Source organism: Micromesistius poutassou, assembly GCF_964030765.1.
Source record: "Micromesistius poutassou genome assembly, chromosome: 4".
NCBI lineage: Eukaryota > Metazoa > Chordata > Actinopteri > Gadiformes > Gadidae > Micromesistius > Micromesistius poutassou.
This window is the reverse complement of record NC_140274.1, coordinates 17,461,057-17,482,342: the sequence shown is the minus strand read 5'-3', so window position 1 is coordinate 17,482,342 and position 21,286 is coordinate 17,461,057. Positions and strand designations below refer to the sequence as shown.

General features: G+C 49.8%; 1 protein-coding gene across 1 annotated transcript in view; it reads left to right on the top strand.

Annotated features, from left to right (window-relative positions):
* Positions 1-21,286, top strand: part of nbeab (neurobeachin b) — a gene marked incomplete at both ends in the record, with an annotated part of 188,805 nt that overhangs the window by 126,489 nt on the left and 41,030 nt on the right. Inside the window, 3 exons of the mRNA XM_084466381.1 lie at positions 17,343-17,460; positions 17,670-17,772; positions 18,222-18,423. Coding sequence (XP_084322507.1) covers positions 17,343-17,460; positions 17,670-17,772; positions 18,222-18,423 — 423 coding nt within the window. The remainder of the gene's footprint in view (positions 1-17,342; positions 17,461-17,669; positions 17,773-18,221; positions 18,424-21,286) is intronic.

Genomic DNA, 21,286 nt, shown 5'->3' with positions numbered 1-21,286 from the left:
ACATGGTGGGTATATTCAGGCTGCCATTTTGTTCCCCCCCCCCCACGCCTCTTTCCCCCAGATGGAGGGAGAAAGAGATTGAGCCGAGAGAAGAGGGGTTGGGAGGGGTGGGGGGGGGGGGGGGGGGGGGGGAGAAAGAGAGAGTGAGAGAGAGAGAGAGAGAATCCTCACACCCCTGGAGCGAGGGATGAGGGAACGAGAGACAAAGATGGCAGCAGAGACACTTTGTCCACTTTGATTAGTTCTGGTGGAGCTGAGCGGCGGCGGATATTAGTCTGTTAGCGTAGCAGACGGAGGCCATGTCACACTCCTCTCACACCCACACAGCATCCACCACACCCACCCCCTCACCCTCACCCTCCACCCAGCCTCCCCTAGCTCCTCCCACCACCCAGCCTCCCCTACCTCCTCCCACCACCCACCCCCTCACCCTCACCCTCCACCCAGCCTCCCCTACCTCCTCCCTCCACCCAGCCTCTCCTACCCCCACCCACCACCCAGCCTCTCCTACCCCCACCCAGCCTCTCCTACCCCCACCCACCACCCAGCCTCTCCTACCCACCACCCAGCCTCTCCTACCCTCACCCACCACCCAGCCTCTCCTACCCCCACCCACCACCCAGCCTCTCCTACCCCCACCCACCACCCAGCCTCTCCTACCCCCACCCAGCCTCTCCTACCCCCACCCACCACCCAGCCTCTCCTACCCCCACCCACCACCCAGCCTCTCCTACCCCCACCCAGCCTCTCCTACCCCCACCCACCCACCCAGCCTCTCCTACCCACCACCCAGCCTCTCCTACCCTCACCCACCACCCAGCCTCTCCTACCCCCACCCACCACCCAGCCTCTCCTACCCCCACCCACCACCCAGCCTCTCCTACCCCCACCCAGCCTCTCCTACCCCCACCCACCACCCAGCCTCTCCTACCCCCACCCACCACCCAGCCTCTCCTACCCCCACCCACCACCCAGCCTCTCCTACCCCCACCCAGCCTCTCCTACCTCCTCCCACCACCCAGCCTCTCCTACCCCCACCCACCAACCCTACCGCCACCCCACCCATCACCCAGCCTCCCCTACCCCCACCCATCACCCAGCCTCTCCTACCCCCACCCAGCCTCTCCTACCCCCACCCACCACCCAGCCTCTCCTACCCACCACCCAGCCTCTCCTACCCCCACCCACCAACCCTACCGCCACCCCACCCACCACCCAGCCTCTCCTACCCCCACCCACCAACCCTACCGCCACCCCACCCACCACCCAGCCTCTCCTACCCCCACCCACCAACCCTACCGCCACCCCACCCACCACCCAGCCTCTCCTACCCCCACCCACCAACCCTACCGCCACCCCACCCATCACCCAGCCTCCCCTACCCCCACCCATCACCCAGCCTCTCCTACCCCCACCCAGCCTCTCCTACCCCCACCCATCACCCAGCCTCTCCTACCCCCACCCAGCCTCTCCTACCCCCACCCACCACCCAGCCTCTCCTACCCACCACCCAGCCTCTCCTACCCCCACCCACCACCCAGCCTCTCCTACCCACCACCCAGCCTCTCCTACCCCACCCACCAACCCTACCGCCACCCCACCCACCACCCAGCCTCTCCTACCCCCACCCACCAACCCTACCGCCACCCCACCCATCACCCAGCCTCCCCTACCCCCACCCATCACCCAGCCTCTCCTACCCCCACCCAGCCTCTCCTACCCCCACCCATCACCCAGCCTCTCCTACCCCCACCCAGCCTCTCCTACCCCCACCCACCACCCAGCCTCTCCTACCCACCACCCAGCCTCTCCTACCCCCACCCACCAACCCTACCGCCACCCCACCCACCACCCAGCCTCTCCTACCCCCACCCACCAACCCTACCGCCACCCCACCCATCACCCAGCCTCCCCTACCCCCACCCATCACCCAGCCTCTCCTACCCCCACCCACCACCCAGCCTCTCCTACCCCCACCCACCAACCCTACCGCCACCCCACCCACCACCCAGCCTCTCCTACCCCCACCCACCAACCCTACCGCCACCCCACCCATCACCCAGCCTCCCCTACCCCCACCCATCACCCAGCCTCTCCTACCCCCACCCATCACCCAGCCTCTCCTACCCCCACCCACCACCCAGCCTCTCCTACCCCCACCCAGCCTCTCCTACCCCCACCCACCACCCAGCCTCTCCTACCCCCACCCACCACCCAGCCTCTCCTATCCCCACCCACCACCCAGCCTCTCCTACCCCCACCCACCACCCAGCCTCTCCTACCCCCACCCACCAACCCTACCGCCACCCCACCCACCACCCAGCCTCTCCTACCCCCACCCACCAACCCTACCGCCACCCCACCCACCACCCAGCCTCTCCTACCCCCACCCACCAACCCTACCGCCACCCCACCCGGCAACCCAGCCTCCCCCACTTCCAACCCATCCTTCACAACCTCCAGCCATACTTTGCACCTCCGTCCGTCCCCCCCTACCTCCAACCACACCGCCCCCTCCTCCACCACCGCCCCACCCAGCGTCAGACACCCAAAGGGGGCATATGGGTAAAGAAGGCAATTGCCTATTTTACACGGTCATTACCATCACTCACGCGCGTTACATGGTAGGTGTGTCGCAGCTGTAGCCAAGTTTAGCGCCCTCCCTCACATTTACATATCGCTGCGGCTGCTGTTCGTCATCATATGGAGAGAGAGCAGGCCATTTTGGGATCCTCGGTGCGTTTGATGTGTAGAAATTAAGGAAATCTAGTTTGTTATGCTGCTTCCACTGGAGAGGAGTTATCTGTCAGGGATCAGCAGTCTCAGCTGTCCCTCCAGAATCTGCAGTCTGTCGGATTAATTTAGCACAACCAGCCGATGTGTTTGGATTGTTTGTCTGCTTGTGTGTGTGTGTGTGTGTGTGTGTGTGTGTATGTGTGTGTGTGTGTTTTTTTTTTATTTATTTTATTTATTTAAATGTTTACCTGTGTGGGCTATGTGTGTCTATGTGTGTGTCTGCTTTTACTTGTATGCGTGTGTTTTTTTACTTTTATTTGTGTGTAAGTGTGTGTGCATTTACAGTACTTATTTATATACAGGCTTGAGTGTGTGTGTGTGTGCGTGTTGGTACTTTTATTGAAATGTCTATGGCCTTGTGTGTTGGCTTCTGTGTCTACGCTTTCACTTTTATCTGTGTGGATATTAAAAAACCATATAAAATAACCATAACAATTATCATTCTTTATATTCACTTATAAATCACTTTAACCTCCTTCCTCCCTCCCTCCTTTCTCTCTCTCTCTCTTTCTCTCTATCTCTCTCTCTCTCTCACTGTCTCTCTTGCTCCCCTAACCCTCCACACCACCTCCCCTCCTCCCGTCTCTCTCCCCCAACACTGAACGCTCTTCCCCTCCTCCCTTCTATCTCTCCCCCTAACCTAAACACCCTCCCCCCCCCCCCCCCCTCCAGCAGTAGGCTTCCAGAAGGTGGAGGAGAGGAACAATATGTGTTGTTGTTACTGTTGTTGTTTGTCTCCTGCTGGGCTGGCGCCTGGTGGACTCATTACCATCTGTCAGCTGGCTGGTCTCTGTACAAGAGAGAGAGAGGAAGTACTGCAGGAAGTAGTTTTCTCTTCTTGGGGAGGATGTTCCTGTCCCGAGAATATGAGGGCGAGGGCCCCTGCGTAGAGACTATACTGTGTGTGTGTGTGTGTGTGTGTGTGTGTGTGTGTGTGTGTGTCTCCCCTTCTCCCCCGTATGAGGGAGGGTGAGATATTAGGTGAGGTCAGAGGTGAGGGAGGGGTGAGGTGGAGGGTGAGGAGGAGCCCTGAGGGGAGAGTGAGGGTTGAGGGAGTCTGAGGGTTGAGGAGTGGTGAGGGAATGTGATGGAGGATGAGGGTGAGGATGAAGGTGAGGAGTGAGAGTGAGGGGTGTACTCTGAGTCAACTCCCTCTAATGAAGGGGGATCAGGAGTGTACAGAGGCCCTAATATGAGGCGTCAAAGAGGGGAGGAACCAGGTGACGCTATTCGCTCCTGTAATGGATGATTGACAGGCGTGGGCGAGGGGGGGAAGGAGGCGGGGCGGGCTGCTCGTCTTGACGGCTGCCTCGCCTATCCTCGACTCCCTTGATCACCGTGGCGACGGCTCTCATCTGAGGCTGGCGTCTCCCGCGGAAGCGGCACCGCTGTGAGCATCGCTTCCTAATTTACACATTTAACACTTTTTGTTTTGCTTATTTGCAATTCCCTTTTTCTTTTTTTCTTCTTCTTCTTAGTCGTTGAGCTACTCTCTGTGGGTTACTCTCACAGTTCTGTGTGCACTTACACACACATATACAGACACACACAGAGGCACGCACACCCAGATACACACACATATACACACTCACAGAGGCACGCACACCCAGATACACACACATATACACACTCACAGAGGCACGCACACCCAGATACACACACATATACACACTCACAGAGGCACATAGATAACACACACAGATACACATACAAACAATCGTATCTGCACAAATACACACACACTCGCACAGACAGAATACCCACACGTATGCATATACGCAGTTACACAGATGTAAACACACACACACACACACAGGGACATACAAACAAACGCATCTGCACAGATACACACTTACACACACCAACCCACACTCCCCTACCCACACACACAAACACACACACACCTCTTTACACACACAGACACACCCACACACACACACACACACACTCTTTCCCAGCCTGGTGTTTGCCTGGAGGCTATGAGCTAATTCCAGCCTCCATAATTGCAGTGTGTCTTACACCTGTCTGCTATTAATTCTCCCCTGTCTCTCATTCCCGCCTTAATGAGATATTTTTGTAATTATTGTCATTATGCCATTTTCCGTAATGAATTTGATGGATGTTGTTGTTATTGGAGTATTAATTGTCTGTAATTAGAGTAAATGTGACGTTAAGTTTCCACAGGCGGTGAATGAATCGAGTTTAGTTTTTGGAGACCTTTTAGTTTTTTAAGCATGTGATCTGCGTTTTCCCGCCCTCTTGCTGGTTTCAGAAGGTGTCCATGAGATGGTGGTTTGGAGACAACAGAGGGAGCTGGTCTGGGCACCAGTGAATAGTACCCGGCTTGTAGCCATTTTAAGACCATTACAGCGGTGAAAAGACACACAATGGCCGCCGCTGGCTTTTGTTTCGGCCTGCCAGTGGAAACCAAACATCCCCCCCCCCCCCTTTCTCTCTTCCAGCTCCAAAGAAAAGGTGAAAGAGCTTTCTCCTATACTTCCATTTAGAAAGAAGAAACCCTAGCTTTTCAAAGGGAATTTATCATAAAAATCTGTCATTGTTGGAGATTCAGAAACTGCTCAGAAACTGCTAGAGGGAACGTTCTAGATAGTCGTGACTAACCCTGGGAGACACTGGATTTCAATCCAATTAGGGGTTGGTGGTGGAGGCGGTGTCTAGGGTTTTGTTGAGGGTTCTTTCTGCTTGGTCACTGATTGGACCTAAAAAAGCTCCATATGCTCTTCATGTTCCGTTAAGATTTGCGGTTGTGTGTGTGTAAGTGTGTGTTGGACAGTGAGGAGGGTGGAGGGGTTGTGTGTGTGTGTGTGTGTGTGTGTGTGTGTGTGTGTGTGTGTGTGTGTGTGTGTGTGTGTGTGTGTGTGTGTGTGTGTGTGTGTGTGTGTGTGTGTGTGTGTGTGTGTGTGTGTGTGTGTGTGTTGAAGGGTGAGGGAGAGTGGATGTGTTATGTGTGTGTGTGTGTGTGGGGGGGACCTAACACTGTGGTTTTGCCATCCTCTCAGGTGATGCCAATTACCTGAACCTTGACACACCCCCTCACCTGCTACCCTGGTTTGTGGCGTTGTCTTGGTTAGTCTGTTCATGCCTCTCACTGAGGAAAACAATCTCTCATTTAACGGGGAGGGGAGGGGTCTATAGGATCCTACGTGAGGTATAGGGGCCACATGTGAGGTAGCAGGGCCAACAGGGTCACATGTGAAGTTACGAACCAACAAGGCCCAATGTGAGGTAAAGCGGCCAACAGGGCCTTGTGTGAGGTATAGGGGCCCTATGTGATGTAGAGGGGCCCACAGGGCCTTGTGTGAGGTATAGGGGCCCACAGGGCCCAATGTGAGGTAGAGGGGCCCACAGGGCCCTGTGTGAGGTATAGGGGCCCTATGTGATGTAGAGGGGCCCACAGGGCCTTGTGTGAGGTATAGGGGCCCACAGGGCCCAATGTGAGGTAGAGGGGCCCACAGGGCCCTGTGTGAGGTATAGGGGCCCTATGTGATGTAAAGGGAACAACAGTGCCCTATGTTATGTAGAGGGGCCTGCAGGGCCTGGTTGTGTACATATAGTGTCCACGAGGGCCCTATGTAAAATAAAGGGGCCAATAGGGCCCTATGTGATGTGGTGGGGCCAACGGGATCCCGGAGGTGTACATATCAGGGTCTTTGTTGGGCTGGTTCACATGCTGAGGGGCTTTGAGAGGCTGACAGCCGTTTAACTCCCAAGACCTGCTCCTCAAGTGCCAGCGCCGACTCCTCTGGAATCCTGTTAGCAGCTATAATTACAATTCATGTGCTCCCCGATCGCTTTGAACAGCCTCTGGGAGAGAGGAGAAAGAGCAGCGAGGGGTGCAGGGATCCAGAGGGCTTCCCCGCCTTCAGAGATCCTTCATTAGGGTGGAAAACACCCCTCAGACGCCTTAAGAGCCCCGGACTAATACTCCCCGGCTCCCTATTGTGTCCCACCCTCTATAGACGCCACAGGAGCCACCTTGAACCTTTCAGTTCAGTTCAATTGAAAAACACACATATGTGCTTCTTGTTCTAAATATGGATTATAAATGATTAGGACAAATGTTTTGGGAACTATTGCCATTGGCTTTATTTGTTATGAATACAGGATGTGTTTAATGTCCAAAGTGCAGAAAAGGAAGTGCATTTTGAATGTGATGTTTAACCTTGCGAGTTTATTGTTTTCCTTCAAGGTAGCAACACATTTTTTGTGTGTGGATGAAGTGAATACAGACGCAAATTAAAATGCATTGGGAACAACAGAGAGAATCAGAGAGAGAGATGGAGAGACAAAGAAAGACAGTGGTGGTAGAAGGAGAGAGAGAGAGAGAGAGAGTAAAAAGTAAAAAGGCTAGGAGTAAAAAGAGTAAAAGGCTAGCATAATGCCTAATAGGTGCTTTAGTAATTTCTGAGTTTTCATAGCTTAATCTGTTCTGAAAAGCTTGCGAGAAGAAAGGCCTTAAATGGGCCTCAGTATTAATTTGATGTGACTCCTCCACAATGAAGACCGCAGATCCCAGAAAGCCTTTCTCCTCACTACCCTCTTTCATGGTGCCTGGCCCTCTGAACTTTCTGCCTAAATATTTCATTAAACCATCTCCTCTAAGCCTCTTTGGTATTCTGTAGCCAACGCCGGCCTTAAAATGCCTCTTCTTACGGCGCGTTCTGTGCAAAGCGAGCTCATAGAATCGGTGGAACTGCCTCTCTCTCTATTGTGTGACCCTCAAATTGATTTGGTTCAATGGTTGAGAGTCGTTTTATAAAAACATACACACACACACACCCTGTGGGTAACCCGCCTCCTTCCCAGTTTGGTTTATGGATTTTGGGTTTAGTTCATGGATTTTAGAAATGCTATAATCAATTATAATCTAGTGTCCCTTTTGTTGAATCACCTCATGAATATAATCAATATTAATTGAGGATGAATTCGATTTCGATAGATAAAAAACTAAAAAGCATGTTTCCCCTGTGAAGTAGCGAACCAGCTGCCTTCCCGACTAGTGTGGAATTGGTCAATGGCCATTGTTTTGTTTTCTCCCCTGTCTCATACAAGGGAATTTAATCCCTATCCCTGGTGGTGTTAATGCCTTGCTCTAGCAGTAGAGCTAGACAGGGAATCGAACCCTTAACCCTGATGGTGTTAATGCCTTGCACTGCCAGTAGCGCTAGACAGGGAATCAAACCCCTAACCCTGGTGGCGTACAGCCTTGCTCTACCAGTTGAACTAAACAGGGCCATAGTGGAGCTACACATGGCTATCAGTCTGAGAGATATACAGTAGCTTGTGTCCACAATAAAGAAATACTACGAGTGACATAAACACCCTGTTCCCTCCCCTCCCTGGCGGGAGCCGAGCACGTCTCCCCCCTCAGCGGCTTAACAAAAGGCCGGCCGCTGGCCCTGGAGGAAACAGCTTGCAGTAATATGTCCTGATCCAATGTAATTAGTCTAATGACTGCACGCCAAGCAGCTTGTCTGGGGCTGTCCACTCTGGCAGGAGCACCAGAGCTCCTGGGCTCCTCCTCGGGACAGCAGGGTCAGCCCCTGCAGGGCATGGCTTCACCTCCTCCTCCTCCTCCTCCTCTGGTCTGCTCCCCTCTACAGCCTGCACCTCCTCCTCCTGCTCCCTCTCTGGTCTGCTCCTCTACAGCCTGCACCTCCTCCTCCTGCTCCCTCTCTGGTCTGCTCCTCTACAGCCTGCACCTCCTCCTCCTGCTCCCTCTCTGGTCTGCTCCCCTCTACAGCCTGCACCTCCTCCTCCTGCTCCCTCTCTGGTCTGCTCCTCTACAGCCTGCACCTCCTCCTCCTGCTCCCTCTCTGGTCTGCTCCTCTACAGCCTGCACCTCCTCCTCCTGCTCCCTCTCTGGTCTGCTCCTCTACAGCCTGCACCTCCTCCTCCTGCTCCCTCTCTGGTCTGCTCCTCTACAGCCTGCACCTCCTCCTCCTGCTCCCTCTCTGGTCTGCTCCTCTACAGCCTGCACCTCCTCCTCCTGCTCCCTCTCTGGTCTGCTCCTCTACAGCCTGCACCTCCTCCTCCTGCTCCCTCTCTGGTCTGCTCCTCTACAGCCTGCACCTCCTCCTCCTGCTCCCTCTCTGGTCTGCTGTCATCTACAGCCTGCACCTCCTCCTCCTGCTCCCTCTCTGGTCTGCTCCTCTACAGCCTGCACCTCCTCCTCCTGCTCCCTCTCTGGTCTGCTCCTCTACAGCCTGCACCTCCTCCTCCTCCTCCTCCTCTGGTCTGCTCCCCTCTACAGCCTGCACCTCCTCCTCCTGCTCCCTCTCTGGTCTGCACCTCCTCCTCCTCCTGCTCCCTCCCTGCTGTCATCTTTGTAAATCTGTCTGAGTGTATTAATAATAGTACTACTACTAGTTTCCTAGTAGTGAGTGTATTAATCGTAGCACTACTAGTAGTAGTTCCCTGAGTATATTTCTTGTAGTACTACTAGTAGTAGTTCCCTGAGTATATTAGTTGTACTACTAGTAGTAGTCCCCTGACTGTATTAGTTGTAGTACTACTAGTAGTAGTCCCCTGACTGTATTAGTTGTAGTACTACTAGTAGTAGTCCCCTGTGTATATTAGCTGTAGTGCTAGTAGTAGTAGTAGCCTAGTAGCCTGGTGGGTTATTTAGGGTAAGGGAGCTGAGATGTGGGATTCTCTGCCAGGGGCGAACAGGTGGATCCAAATGTCCAAATGATGGATGATGGATTTAGTGTCTGCGATACAGGAAGTCAGATGGATATGTCAACACCATGTTCCCCGGCTATGTGTCTAGGAAGAAGAAAGAGAGAAAGAAAGGAGGAGGAGGGAGAGATGGTGGCAGAGAGAGAGAGAGAGAGATGTGCTTTTTGTTTTGTGTTTTTTTACATTGTGCTTTGGAAACATGAATGTACCCTTCCCATTCCTATAAAGCCCTGTGAATTGTATTGAGTGCAAAAGAGAGATAGAGAGAGAGAGGGATGGAGAGTCTGAGAGAGAGAGAGAGAGAGAGAGAGAGAGAGAGAGAAACCGAGTGGCTTGAGAGAGGACATATGGATGGGGAGAGAGAGAGATCAGAGCAGAGAGAGAGAGGGCCGTCCTCCGCGCGCTCCCTGCCGCCCCGGAGCACCGCGGGCCTCGGGACCACGGCGTTCCCCTGCGCCGCGGGATTAGCTTGAGTAAAAAGATTTAAACTATATAATTACATGAGGATAAGGTACAAATTATGCTGCGCACTCAACACCCAGATTAGCACCCCTCCGTGCGCAGACCCCCGGGAAGCCACCCGGCTGACAAAAGACTCGCCCATTTGCATACGTTTTACAAGCGCTCCTCTTCAAAGGGTGACGATAAGAAGCCGCTTCACCTTTTAGCAATAGGGCTCTGAGCGGCTTGTTGTGCTCCCGGCGACGGTGTCGTCGACGGCGACGGCTAAATCAGGCTAATTCCACTTGAAGCCGGTGAAGAGCGATGCTCCAGATTCCCCCTCGGCCGCATCCTAAAAGTGTCACCCGAGATAATCCTCAAAGCGTCCGGTGGCCCGCGTGTCTCCAGATGATATAGCTCGCGAGCGGCAGAGAGAATTATGGGAAGGGAGATGAGTGCGTTTGTGGCTTGTGATTAAGAAGTGAGGAGGAGGTGAAGGAGGAGAAGAGACGGGGGGGGGGGGGGGGGGAGACACAGAGGAGATGGAGAGAGGAGACACAGAGGAGATGGATGGAGGGGGAGAAGACACACCCTCGCTGTACGTCGCTCTCTTGGCCTCCTGCTTTTCTCTCCTCCTCTGCCCTCTCTTTCTCCATCGTGGTCTCTCTCTTTCTCTCATTCTTCTGTCTCTTTCTCTCCGTTCCCTATTTCTTCCTTCCATCCATCTCTTCTGTTCTCTGTTTCTTTATCGCTCTCTCTCTTTCTCATAGACATACACTCTCTCCCAGGAGACTTGGCAGAATCACGGCCAAACAGTGTGTCTGGTGTATTTGTATGTTTGTATGTCTGTGTGCACACGCCTGTATTGTGTGTGTGTGTGTGTGTGTGTGTGTGTGTATGTATGCATACATGCATGTGTATTGTAAATATAAAATTACACAGTAGATACATAAAAACAATACATTAGAATGAAACAGAACTGAATGGACAGATGTTCTTAAATCATTGAAACGTGCTGCCAGTAAATTGATAGATTGAAGTACCTTTTTGCATTGTGTTAAATTATTATTATGTATTTTGACATGGAAGCGTTTCTGCCTATTGATAATTCCTCCCTTTGTCCCTTTTGTTTTTCCGCACACAACATGTACACGTACGTCCTTTCAAAGGACTTTGAAGGACTTTTGAAAGGCAGTACATGCACAGAATTCCCTCGGCATTATTTTTGGCTGATGAATGTAGAGGAGGTTGTTTCAGAAGGAGAAGGCACCCTCTGCTTTAGCCTCCTCTCCTCCCTTGCTGTCTTTCCTCTCCCCCCTCTCCCACTCCTGCCTATTCGTTCCTCTCCTCCTTAGCCTCCCCCTCTCCTGGCCTCCCTCTCACTCCCTACGAGGGATGTGGGGAGGTGGGGAGACAGCTCAGAGGAGAAACGGGCTAATGCGCGTGAAAACGCCAACCGGGACCTAAACCGGTGTTGACAAACTGGCCTGGACGTTTGGAAGGGTTGGGGGGAGTGGAGGGGGGGTGTGGGCTGTGATCTGTCTCTGAGTTGAGCTTTTTTTATCGTTTTTAAATGCATATTCATCTGCTTCCTCCGCCGGGTGGGGACGGAGATCCACAGCCGTGTCATCTCGCCACACTCCCGCCACAAACCAAATGTATAGTGACACTGATTATGCAAATCTGCCGTTCGTTTCCCTTCCTCACCCCTCCACGCACACACACACACACCCACACACAGACACATACACACACACACCAGTCACCTCCCGATGGTACCTGAGCCAGAGGAGGAGACGAGGGAAGAGGGCTGGGGAGAGGAGAGAAAGGGGGGGGGGGGGAGGGGGGGGGAGAGGAGAGAATAGAGGAGGGGAGAGGAGAGAATAGAGATGGGGAGAAAAGAGGAGAAGGGGAGAGAGGAGGGGAGTACAAGGAGAGGACACGGGAGAGAGGAGAGGGGGGGAGTATGAGGAGAGGACACAGGGAGAGAGGAGAGGGGGAGGGGAGCGGAGAGGAGAATAGTGGCAGTCTGTAATCCAGGAGAAACTCCTCAATATTTCATACTCCTCTGATTCTCGGCACTCTTTTATCGGAGGAGATGGGAGACAGAATTTGTTATAAGTCCTGACGGCCCGTGAAAGTATTTGTTATATACACAGCAGAATATACTACAGTGAGACAGACCCAAGTATGAAATATTTGACATTTTAGGTAGTGTATGGGGGGAACCTGTGACAGTAGCTTATTCTATTTGGGGAATGAAAACCTACATTTTAAATGAAAAGGGTTTAACTAACCTCATACAGAACGTATATATCTTTATATATATCATTTATGTGTTGTACTCACAACATATATACAGTACATACTGCTAGAAAGCAGTTTCAGTCACACATTTACAGGAAAAAAATATACTACACTTAATACTCTTGATACATGATGGTACTAAATTAAATAACATTCATTTTTCACAGGCAGGACATTAGCTTGTCACAGCTAGAAAATTAAGGATGTAAAAAAGAAATGTAATTTAAAAAGTAAACCACGAAAACAAATATACAGAAATACAACGCAAATAATTTAGAGGAAAACAATTATAAAAACATTATCAGCCGTTGAACTAGACATTATTGAACGTAAATGCTAACGGTAACTATCATGAATTTAAATAGAAATAATCAATTAAAATTAGTGCTGACTGGGGGCCCAGTAAAAGCAAATCATAAAGTCTAAATTACAGCAGGCAGTTTGAGACTTTATTCATTTTCTCTACTGTACCCTTAGCCCTGTTACCACCCTCACCCAGATCAGCCATCATAAAAACAGCCTTTCATGGCCCTTCCTCTGCCCCCGCCCCCTGTGTCCCGCTGGGGGCGAGGGGTCCTTGGAGGGAGAGGGGCTCTCAGGCAGCTATGGGGGTCTTTTTACTGGAAGCCTATTAGAGAAGAGTGGGGCGGAGACCCCAGCGTCGGAGGTCTGACAGCAGCCTGTCAGTGTATAAATATATCAGTCATGCTGCTGGAGCGCACCATGCTCCCATTACTGTAGCTACACAATACTGCTCTTCCAGCGCTACGTATGTACAGTAGTATGTTCACACTGGGTCTCTATGGGTCTCTATGGGTTTTCCATAGTTTCTTTTATCATTTTTAATTCTACGACTGCTCTGTGATGCCCTGTTGGCACACCCGAATTACCAATCTGGATTAATATAGTAGTTAATAATTATTACTATATAGTACTAATATAATAAGCACTCACTATATTACATATTGCATTATTAAAAAATACAGTATGACTATACATTTGTATATATATAGAAATATATTTCCTCTCTTTAAGAGAGGAAATAAATTTTGTTCAGTTATTTGGACATTCTTCCCAGAATCATATTTACTATTTAGTGGAAGCTTAAATCTGATTTACAGTGAATTCAGGAGCAGGTCATTATGGAGCAGCGAGGGGTTGAGGGGTCATCTCACTGAAGGATGCCTACGGGTTAGGCTGCGAACATGCGGGATCGAACCCGGAACCTTTTGGCGGGGAGTCGACCGGCGTCCTAGCCACCACACCCTCCTCCCCCCGGCCACGCGGTCCCGATCCTGGTGTGCAGTTAGCACGACACAGGGGTCAGGGGATAGTAACACACCTCTCGCTGCCACCGTAGCGCTACACACGCAACGAGGGTACGTACACGCTGTCTTACACACGCCTCTGCCTCCACCGCTCCGCCACGCCTCCACCTGTACCTCTCCTCCACCTGTACCTCCCCTCCTCATCTCGTCTGTCAAAATATTATCCATCCGGGGCTTTCCTGACCTGCCCTTTCCTGTCACACCACAGCAGAGAGAGAAAGAGATGTGTGTGTGTGTAGTTAGGTGTGTGTGCGTGGGTTAAATTGTCTTATCAAAGCTAGGCCAATGGCCCCCCCTTGCTCTCTTGCTCACCGCCTCTGTCTCTCTACCCTTCCCTCTCTCCCCCTCTGTCTCTCTATAGCTCTCTCTCACCCCCTCTGTCTCTTCACCACGCTCTAATCCCCTCTTTCCCTCTACTTTCCTCTCTCACCCCTTTGCAACTCCACCCCTCTCTCACACCACCTCTGGCTCCCTGGCTCTCTCACCCCTTTCTCTGTCTCTCAGCACATTTTTTTCTTTCTCCTCGCTCTCGCTCTCTCTCTCTCTCTCTCTCTCTCTCTCTCTCTCTCTCTCTCTCTCTCTCTCTCTCTCTCTCTCTCTCTCTCTCTCTCTCTCTCTCTCTCAATGCCTCTGCTTCTCTACACCTCTCTCTCTCTCTCTCTCTCTCTCTCTCTCTCCTAATGAGGAAGGGACCTTAGTGGAAACAAAAGGTTGGCCGAGCTTGTCGACTAAACCTCCTCTCCTCCTCTCCCCCCCCTCCCTCCCCCAGCGGGCCCAGCAGCAGTGTGACAGACCGGGAGCAGAGTGGGGTTCAGGGTCCGGGCTGGTAGCATGATTAGATTGTGGGGGGGGGGGTCCGAGGTGGGGCTCCAGCTGGCGGGGGCCTGTCTGGGGCTGGCGGGGCCCGGCCACGGTGCCTGTCACTGGGCCTGACATCTCTGACAGGCAGGGGGACAGCTCCACACGACAGGTTCATTAAATGGCATTTTTCTACAGCTGGGCCTCCACACACACACTCACATGCACGTGTACACACATACGCACACACACACACACACACACACATACATATACGTATATACCCACACACCATGCACACACACACACACACACACACTAATAATGTTAAAGTTGAGAACTGGGGTTTTGTCAAGGGGTAGAGACTGTGAGTGTCTGTGGGGGTCTGTGGGGGGGTCTACATGGTCTAAAATCCAACACTTTGTTGTCAATAATAATGAATCGAACTGGGCTGTTTGAAATGGGACTGATTCTCTTGTTCCTTTCTCCTAGGCTACACCCGCACTAATGCTAAAGCTGAACATCGCTCTCTCGCGCGTTGACAGACGGATCTCTGGACTGAGACATCGTCTCGGCAGCGCGGATCTGCTCTCTGAGGACTACAGGAAGTTAATCACTACTGACTGCGCTCTATCAGCAGCCACATATACAGCAGTCTCTGTTTAAATGCAGTCAGAATCATGGGCCTCATAAACATTGACACATATATTACTATTAAGCTATAATCCTTTTGTAAGTCACCTAGGATAAATTGTTTGCTAAATTATGAAATAGGGTTATAACAATATATTTATCACATACTGGATTCAACCCACAGGATAAATATATATAAATATAAAATAAAATATAAAATTACTGTATTACACAAATTCACAGGATTTAGCTTTTATTACATAATTACTATTAAAGCCCAATAATTGACCACTTAACCATAAGTGTTGTCTATTATTATAACGTAAGGATTTTCAAATACATACTATTATCACAAAACATTAGTTAATTGTGTGATAATACGACGAATGCAATACAACGACTAAACTGCACCAGTTTTATCATTAACATAACAATGATCAAACAATTTGTATTCCTATTATTAGTTTCCCTCGGTATTAATAAATGACAAATGAATTATAACATATTTGAAAACATGTTAGTTATACAACAACCACTAACACTACACCTAAACTTCTGCCATTATTTTCACATTTCAACACATATTCAATGATCAAACAACTCCAATTTCGACATGTTTTTCGACCAGGTATAGAGAGTTGTGTTATTTCACCACACATCCACATCGCTACACGTCAACCATCATTATAACACCGCTACATACCTACTGCTCCAACGTACCTGCTCCCTCCTGCGGGCCGTCTCTATGACAACTGTGTGAGTAGGGGGTTTGCTGAGGTGACACGCAGGGGCCGTGGCGGACGCGGAGCCGCGGCTGCCTACGCAGCATCTCCTCCTAATCCCGCTTTAATTGAGCCCGGGAGACGGCCCGCAAGGAGTATGGGGTGTGTGTGTCTGTGTGTGTGTGCGTGTGTGTGTGTGTGTGTGTGTTTTCCAGGGAGAAATTAAGGCAGCACGGTTCGGGATGGCTTCCCCTGGCCTGTCACTGGTCTAAATGAGCATTAGCATCGGAGCTAACCCTGCCCGGGGTTGACCTCACTCTACCGTTGTCTCTATCTGTGTGTGTCCACCTCTAGCTCTCACTGTCCCTTACTCTCTCTACCTCCCACCTTCAGTCTACCTATGTCTCTCAACCTCGCTCTCCGTCTCTTGCTACATCTCTCTCTCTCTCTCTCTCTCTCTCTCTCTCTCTCTCTCTGTCTTTTCCTTCAACACCTCGATCACACTCTTATCCACACACACACACACACACACACACACACATGGAAACACAACCACACACACACACACACACACACACACACACACACACACACACACACACACACACACACACACCGTAATATCATGTACTCGTTGGGGCCTTGGTTCTCACTGCAATGTTACATCTTTATTTAAACACACACACAGACACACTCACACACACACACACACACCTAAGGTGGTCCGTCTCTATTCTGCCAAGACACACCACCTTCCCCATCGTCACCTCCACCAACCACACCTCCGCACCCACCCCCTAACCCTCACCTCACTCCTCCTTGACTGCTCATTCTGGTTGACAAAAGGCTTTGGGAGAAGGGGGGAGGAGAGGGGAGGGAGAGAGGAGTGAGGAGAGAAGGGAGATGGAGGAGAGGAGGAGGGAGGAACTTGATGAGGGGTGGAGGGAGAAAGTGGGGAGGGAAGAGGAACGTGAGGGGAGGGGGGAGAGGTGGGGAAAGAGGGTGGGAGAAAGGAAGGAAGAAGAAAATGAAGTGTGAGGGGATCATTCTCACCTGTCACAGAGACTCTCTCTCTCCCTGTGTCTGTGTGGACCTCGGGCACCCAGCAGTGCTGCATACAGTAATGATCCATCCTCTCTCCCTCTCTCTCCAGATTGTTGATGATGGTGTGTATCTCCAACACACTGTGTTTTGTGCGTGTGTTTACTTCTCTGTTTCCTCTCTGAGTGGAGAGCATCCATCAAGAGGAGGGTGGATGAGCACTTTACAACAACAAATAAATACTTTTTAGAACACGCTCTAAAATAAGAAGTAAAAGGATATATGTTTGACTTTTTTTATTTCAGTTTTTTATTATATTTTCAATCATTTTTACTGTTCTACACTGTTATATTATACTCTGGCACCCTCATTTCCTGTCTGATGTTAATAAAGTACAAGATCTGAAATCATATCTTCTGTGTTACAGGTTTTAAATACTAAGATATCCTGCGTGAATTATCATGAAATGAATGCAACTTGCATTCTAGATTTTGGTGGTGTTCGAGGCTAACACCCCTGCTAGGTTAGCTTGAGCTTAGCTGTGCATGCTAACACTGGTCCGGTGCTATTGTAGGTGCTGGCGTTCACAGAGGGTCTCCATGGGAAGTGGATGTTCAGTGAGATCCGAGCCGTGTTCTCCAGACTCTTCCTCCTGCAGAACACAGCGCTGGAGGTCTTCATGGCCAACAGAAGTAGGACAACACACACACGCGCACGCGCACACGAACACGCGCACACGAACACGCGCACACGAACATGCGCACACGCACATACAGACTTTTATCTGTCAGTTCTTTCTTTCTCTCTTTTGTTGATCTTTGTTTTATTTCGTTCCAAGTTTTTTCCTTCATTTAGTTACTTGGCCATTTCTTTCATTCTTTCTCTGTGTGTGTTTCCACAGCGTCGGTGATGTTTAACTTACCAGACCGTGCGACGGTGAAGAAGGCCGTGTATAGTCTTCCTCGGGTGGGCGTCGGTACCAGCTATGGCCTGCCTCAAGACAGGTGGGTTCACGCTGAATTCGCCATTCATCCAAGCCAGCAACGCTGTGATCCGGAGTGTCTTTGAGGGGCTTCAGATGCACATCATTAAGGAGCAGGTTGGGGGTTAGGGACATGTTGCTCTAGGCTGCCTACAGGTATACTGTGGACACTGGGGATCATCCGAACCTTTCGGCTGGGATTCAAACACCCTAACCGCTGTCTAGTCTACCCTGCCTATCCAATTATTGTAATTTAAATATACTGTACTTCACATACCCTAACCCTACTTCACATCTTTATGGTATTTATGATCCGAGATCAAGAAGGATCTATATTTTATGAAATGAATTTGTACACATTTATTGGTAAAAAATGAATAAATTAGTGATTATCATGGATGATTATCTTTCTGTTTATCTGTCCTGTTATCTCCATGTCAATATCTTGATGTCTGTACATGTTTGCTCCAGACGCGTTTCCCTGGCGACACCTCGCCAGCTGTTTAAGACCTCCAACATGACCCAGCGCTGGCAGAGGAGGGAGATCACCAACTTTGAGTACCTCATGTTCCTCAACACCATCGCAGGTCAGCTCCTCCTGCTCCTTGTGCTCCTCATTTTCCTCATCTTCATCAGGTACCCCTCATCTTCATCAGGTTCAACACCATCAAAGGTCAGCCCCTCATGCAACTCATCTTCCCCATCTTTCTTAACACCGTCGTAGGTGGGTGAATTAGTACTGCAACTACTTAAATATATTAAACTACCTTGATGCAACAATACATTTGGAATATATCTAGGGAATTAACATACAAATACATGTTATCTATATCATGAAAAGCTTGTTTTGGGTTAAAAACCGATGTTTCCTACTAGAACACACTATGCATGTAGAATCTACTATATATCTATCTTAAAATACCGGCACATGCTATCATTATCCAGTAGGGTTTTTAAAGGTTAATCGCATACACATAAAACAACACACATCTGTTGAAAAGAGTGTCCTTTTTCAGCTCATTTTAACTAAATGCGACTGCTCTTTCTGAGTGGTGGGAGATTGTCCATGACAGCTACTGTATTCACCAAGTTATAATTACTCTATTGTTAGCACTTGTACCTACAGCTCATCGCCTTGCATGTCATCCTCACTCCACACACGTCTGGATTCATAAATAAAATAATTAAGCCTGATTATGCCATGATCTTGGAAGTTTGTCACACAGATGGATTATGAAATGTTTACCTCGCCCGCGTGGCAAAAATGAAACTAATGAAACTAAACTAGAGCGTCCTGCGGGCTGAATTCACGCGCCGAGTTTTTACTCTAGCGCGAATTGAAGTTTAAACCAATCACCACCAATAACTGTGATGCACCGAACTGCAGGGGGAAGCGGTAACTTTATCCTGAGTTCACGCGCTACCTCTCAGAGCTCCAGTGAGCTGTGCGTTTGAAGCAGGGGATGAGGGAGGAGGCAGCCAGCGCCGGAGTCTGCCGGATAATTAGTGCCAGACTGGGAGCACAGCACAGCAGCGGCGGCTGTGTGTGTGTGTGTGTGTGTGTGTGTGTGTGTGTGTGTGTGTGTGTGTGTGTGTGTGTGTGTGTGTGTGTGTGTGTGTGTGTGTGTGTGTGTGTGTGTGTGTGTGTGTGTGTGTGGAGAGGTTTACGTTGTCGACTCTGTGATCTGAACTCCATGCAGCAAATGGCGAAGGCGAGGCAAAGTGTCACCGCGCTCCGCAGTCGCGTTTTTTCATGCATATTTATACGTGGCGCCCGTGTCACGGGTTCGATACATTATTGTCAGCTAATTAGATGTAAGGCAACGGCAAGACGAGGGAGGGAGGAGAAAAAACAAGTCCAAAATATTCATTAAAAGCCTTCTGGTAATCACCTGGGCTGACAGGGGTGTCGCCGTCGTGGACATCCGCAGACAGGCGGGGCGAGGGATATGGGGGAGGGTGTGAATGGGAAGTTCTCTTCTAATTAAACACTATTCCACTGATATTAACATAGTGCCCCCCCCCCCCTCTCACACACACACACACACACACACACACACACACACACACACACACACACACACACACACACACACACACACACACACACATCCCCATCTCCCTCCTCCTCCCAGCTCGTCCTGCTGTTGTCTTCACGGGTGGAATTAACCTTCTTTAATTGGCCTCTCTGGGTCCCTCAGATCCTCTGAGAACTTCCTTCTGGATGCGCCGTCTGCTGGAGGAACCGGACCCGGTTTTGCTGGGTTGGGGCCCATTTCGGTTGTAGACTCATTTAGTTTCGGGTTTGAGACTAGGTTTAGATAAGTTTGGCCTGGTTTTGGCTATAGGCTATGGACATAGTTTCTGTGTATTGTTTTGTAGTCTTTCTCTTTTATGTTGTAGCTCTACTACTGTCCTGTACTGCGGCAAAACTATTTTACCCCCTGTGATTAATAAAGTACTTCATATTATTGCATACTATTATTATTATTGCATTCTTCTGCTAGATTTCCCATCATTTTACTTGCGGTTTCAGATAAGTTCAGGCCTGCTTTGTTTGCATTTGGTAGTCGACAGCGAGATGTACAACCTATTGTTTTTACTGAAGGTCAGCTCCATATTTCATGTTGGTTTGGAACGAGGCACCCTGCTGAGCTCCTCTCTGGATCAGCCGGGCTGAAACGTAGCAGGGACCCACTGCTAGATACACCCCTAGTTAACTTCACACGCATATTTCACTTCCATCTATTTGGGCTTATTTGAGTTAAATATGTCTTCAATGTTTTGAGGATCTGAAAGTTGAATAGAAATAATAATTATTATTTTGTCTTGCAATATAGTATATTAGCCTAGAATATGTATAGTATACATATACATTTTACGATGGGCCATTAACTGTATGGACTTTTTCGGCATCCGTTTCCCATGCATACATGCATTTATCACGCTTTGGAAACATATAGATCTACCTCCTTAATGGGAAATCTATAGATTTAATGATGAAGGTTCCCAGTCATCAAAACGTTTCCTGCATAAATACATGTACTGTATCATGTGTACATTTGTAAATAGCTGGCACCATGGTCATAATTAATGGAGGCGGATACCATTACAAGCCATTTCAAATTCTCGTAAGTGGGCAAGTCCACCCAGAAGGACAATGTACAGTCCACTGGGTAGGCTGGTATCTATCTGTATATCTTTCTTTGTATCTATCCATCTTTCTATCCATCTATCTATATATCTATCCATTTTATCTATCTATCCATTTATCCATTTCTTTTTTCTACCTTTCTATCAACTATATGTCTGGCTGGCTGGCTGGCTGGCTATCTTATCTAGCTATCAATCTTGTTACGGGCAATCAACATCCCACCTGGTGGAAAGATAACAGTTTTCCTTCAACCAATTAAATATTCCCACTGCAGGAAGAGGAACCAGGAATGTAGAAAAAAACAAGCGAACCAATCGGGTGCTCTTGTGCATGTCACAATGTCAGGCACGCGTCTCGGGAACTCCAGGGAACAGGCGTCTCT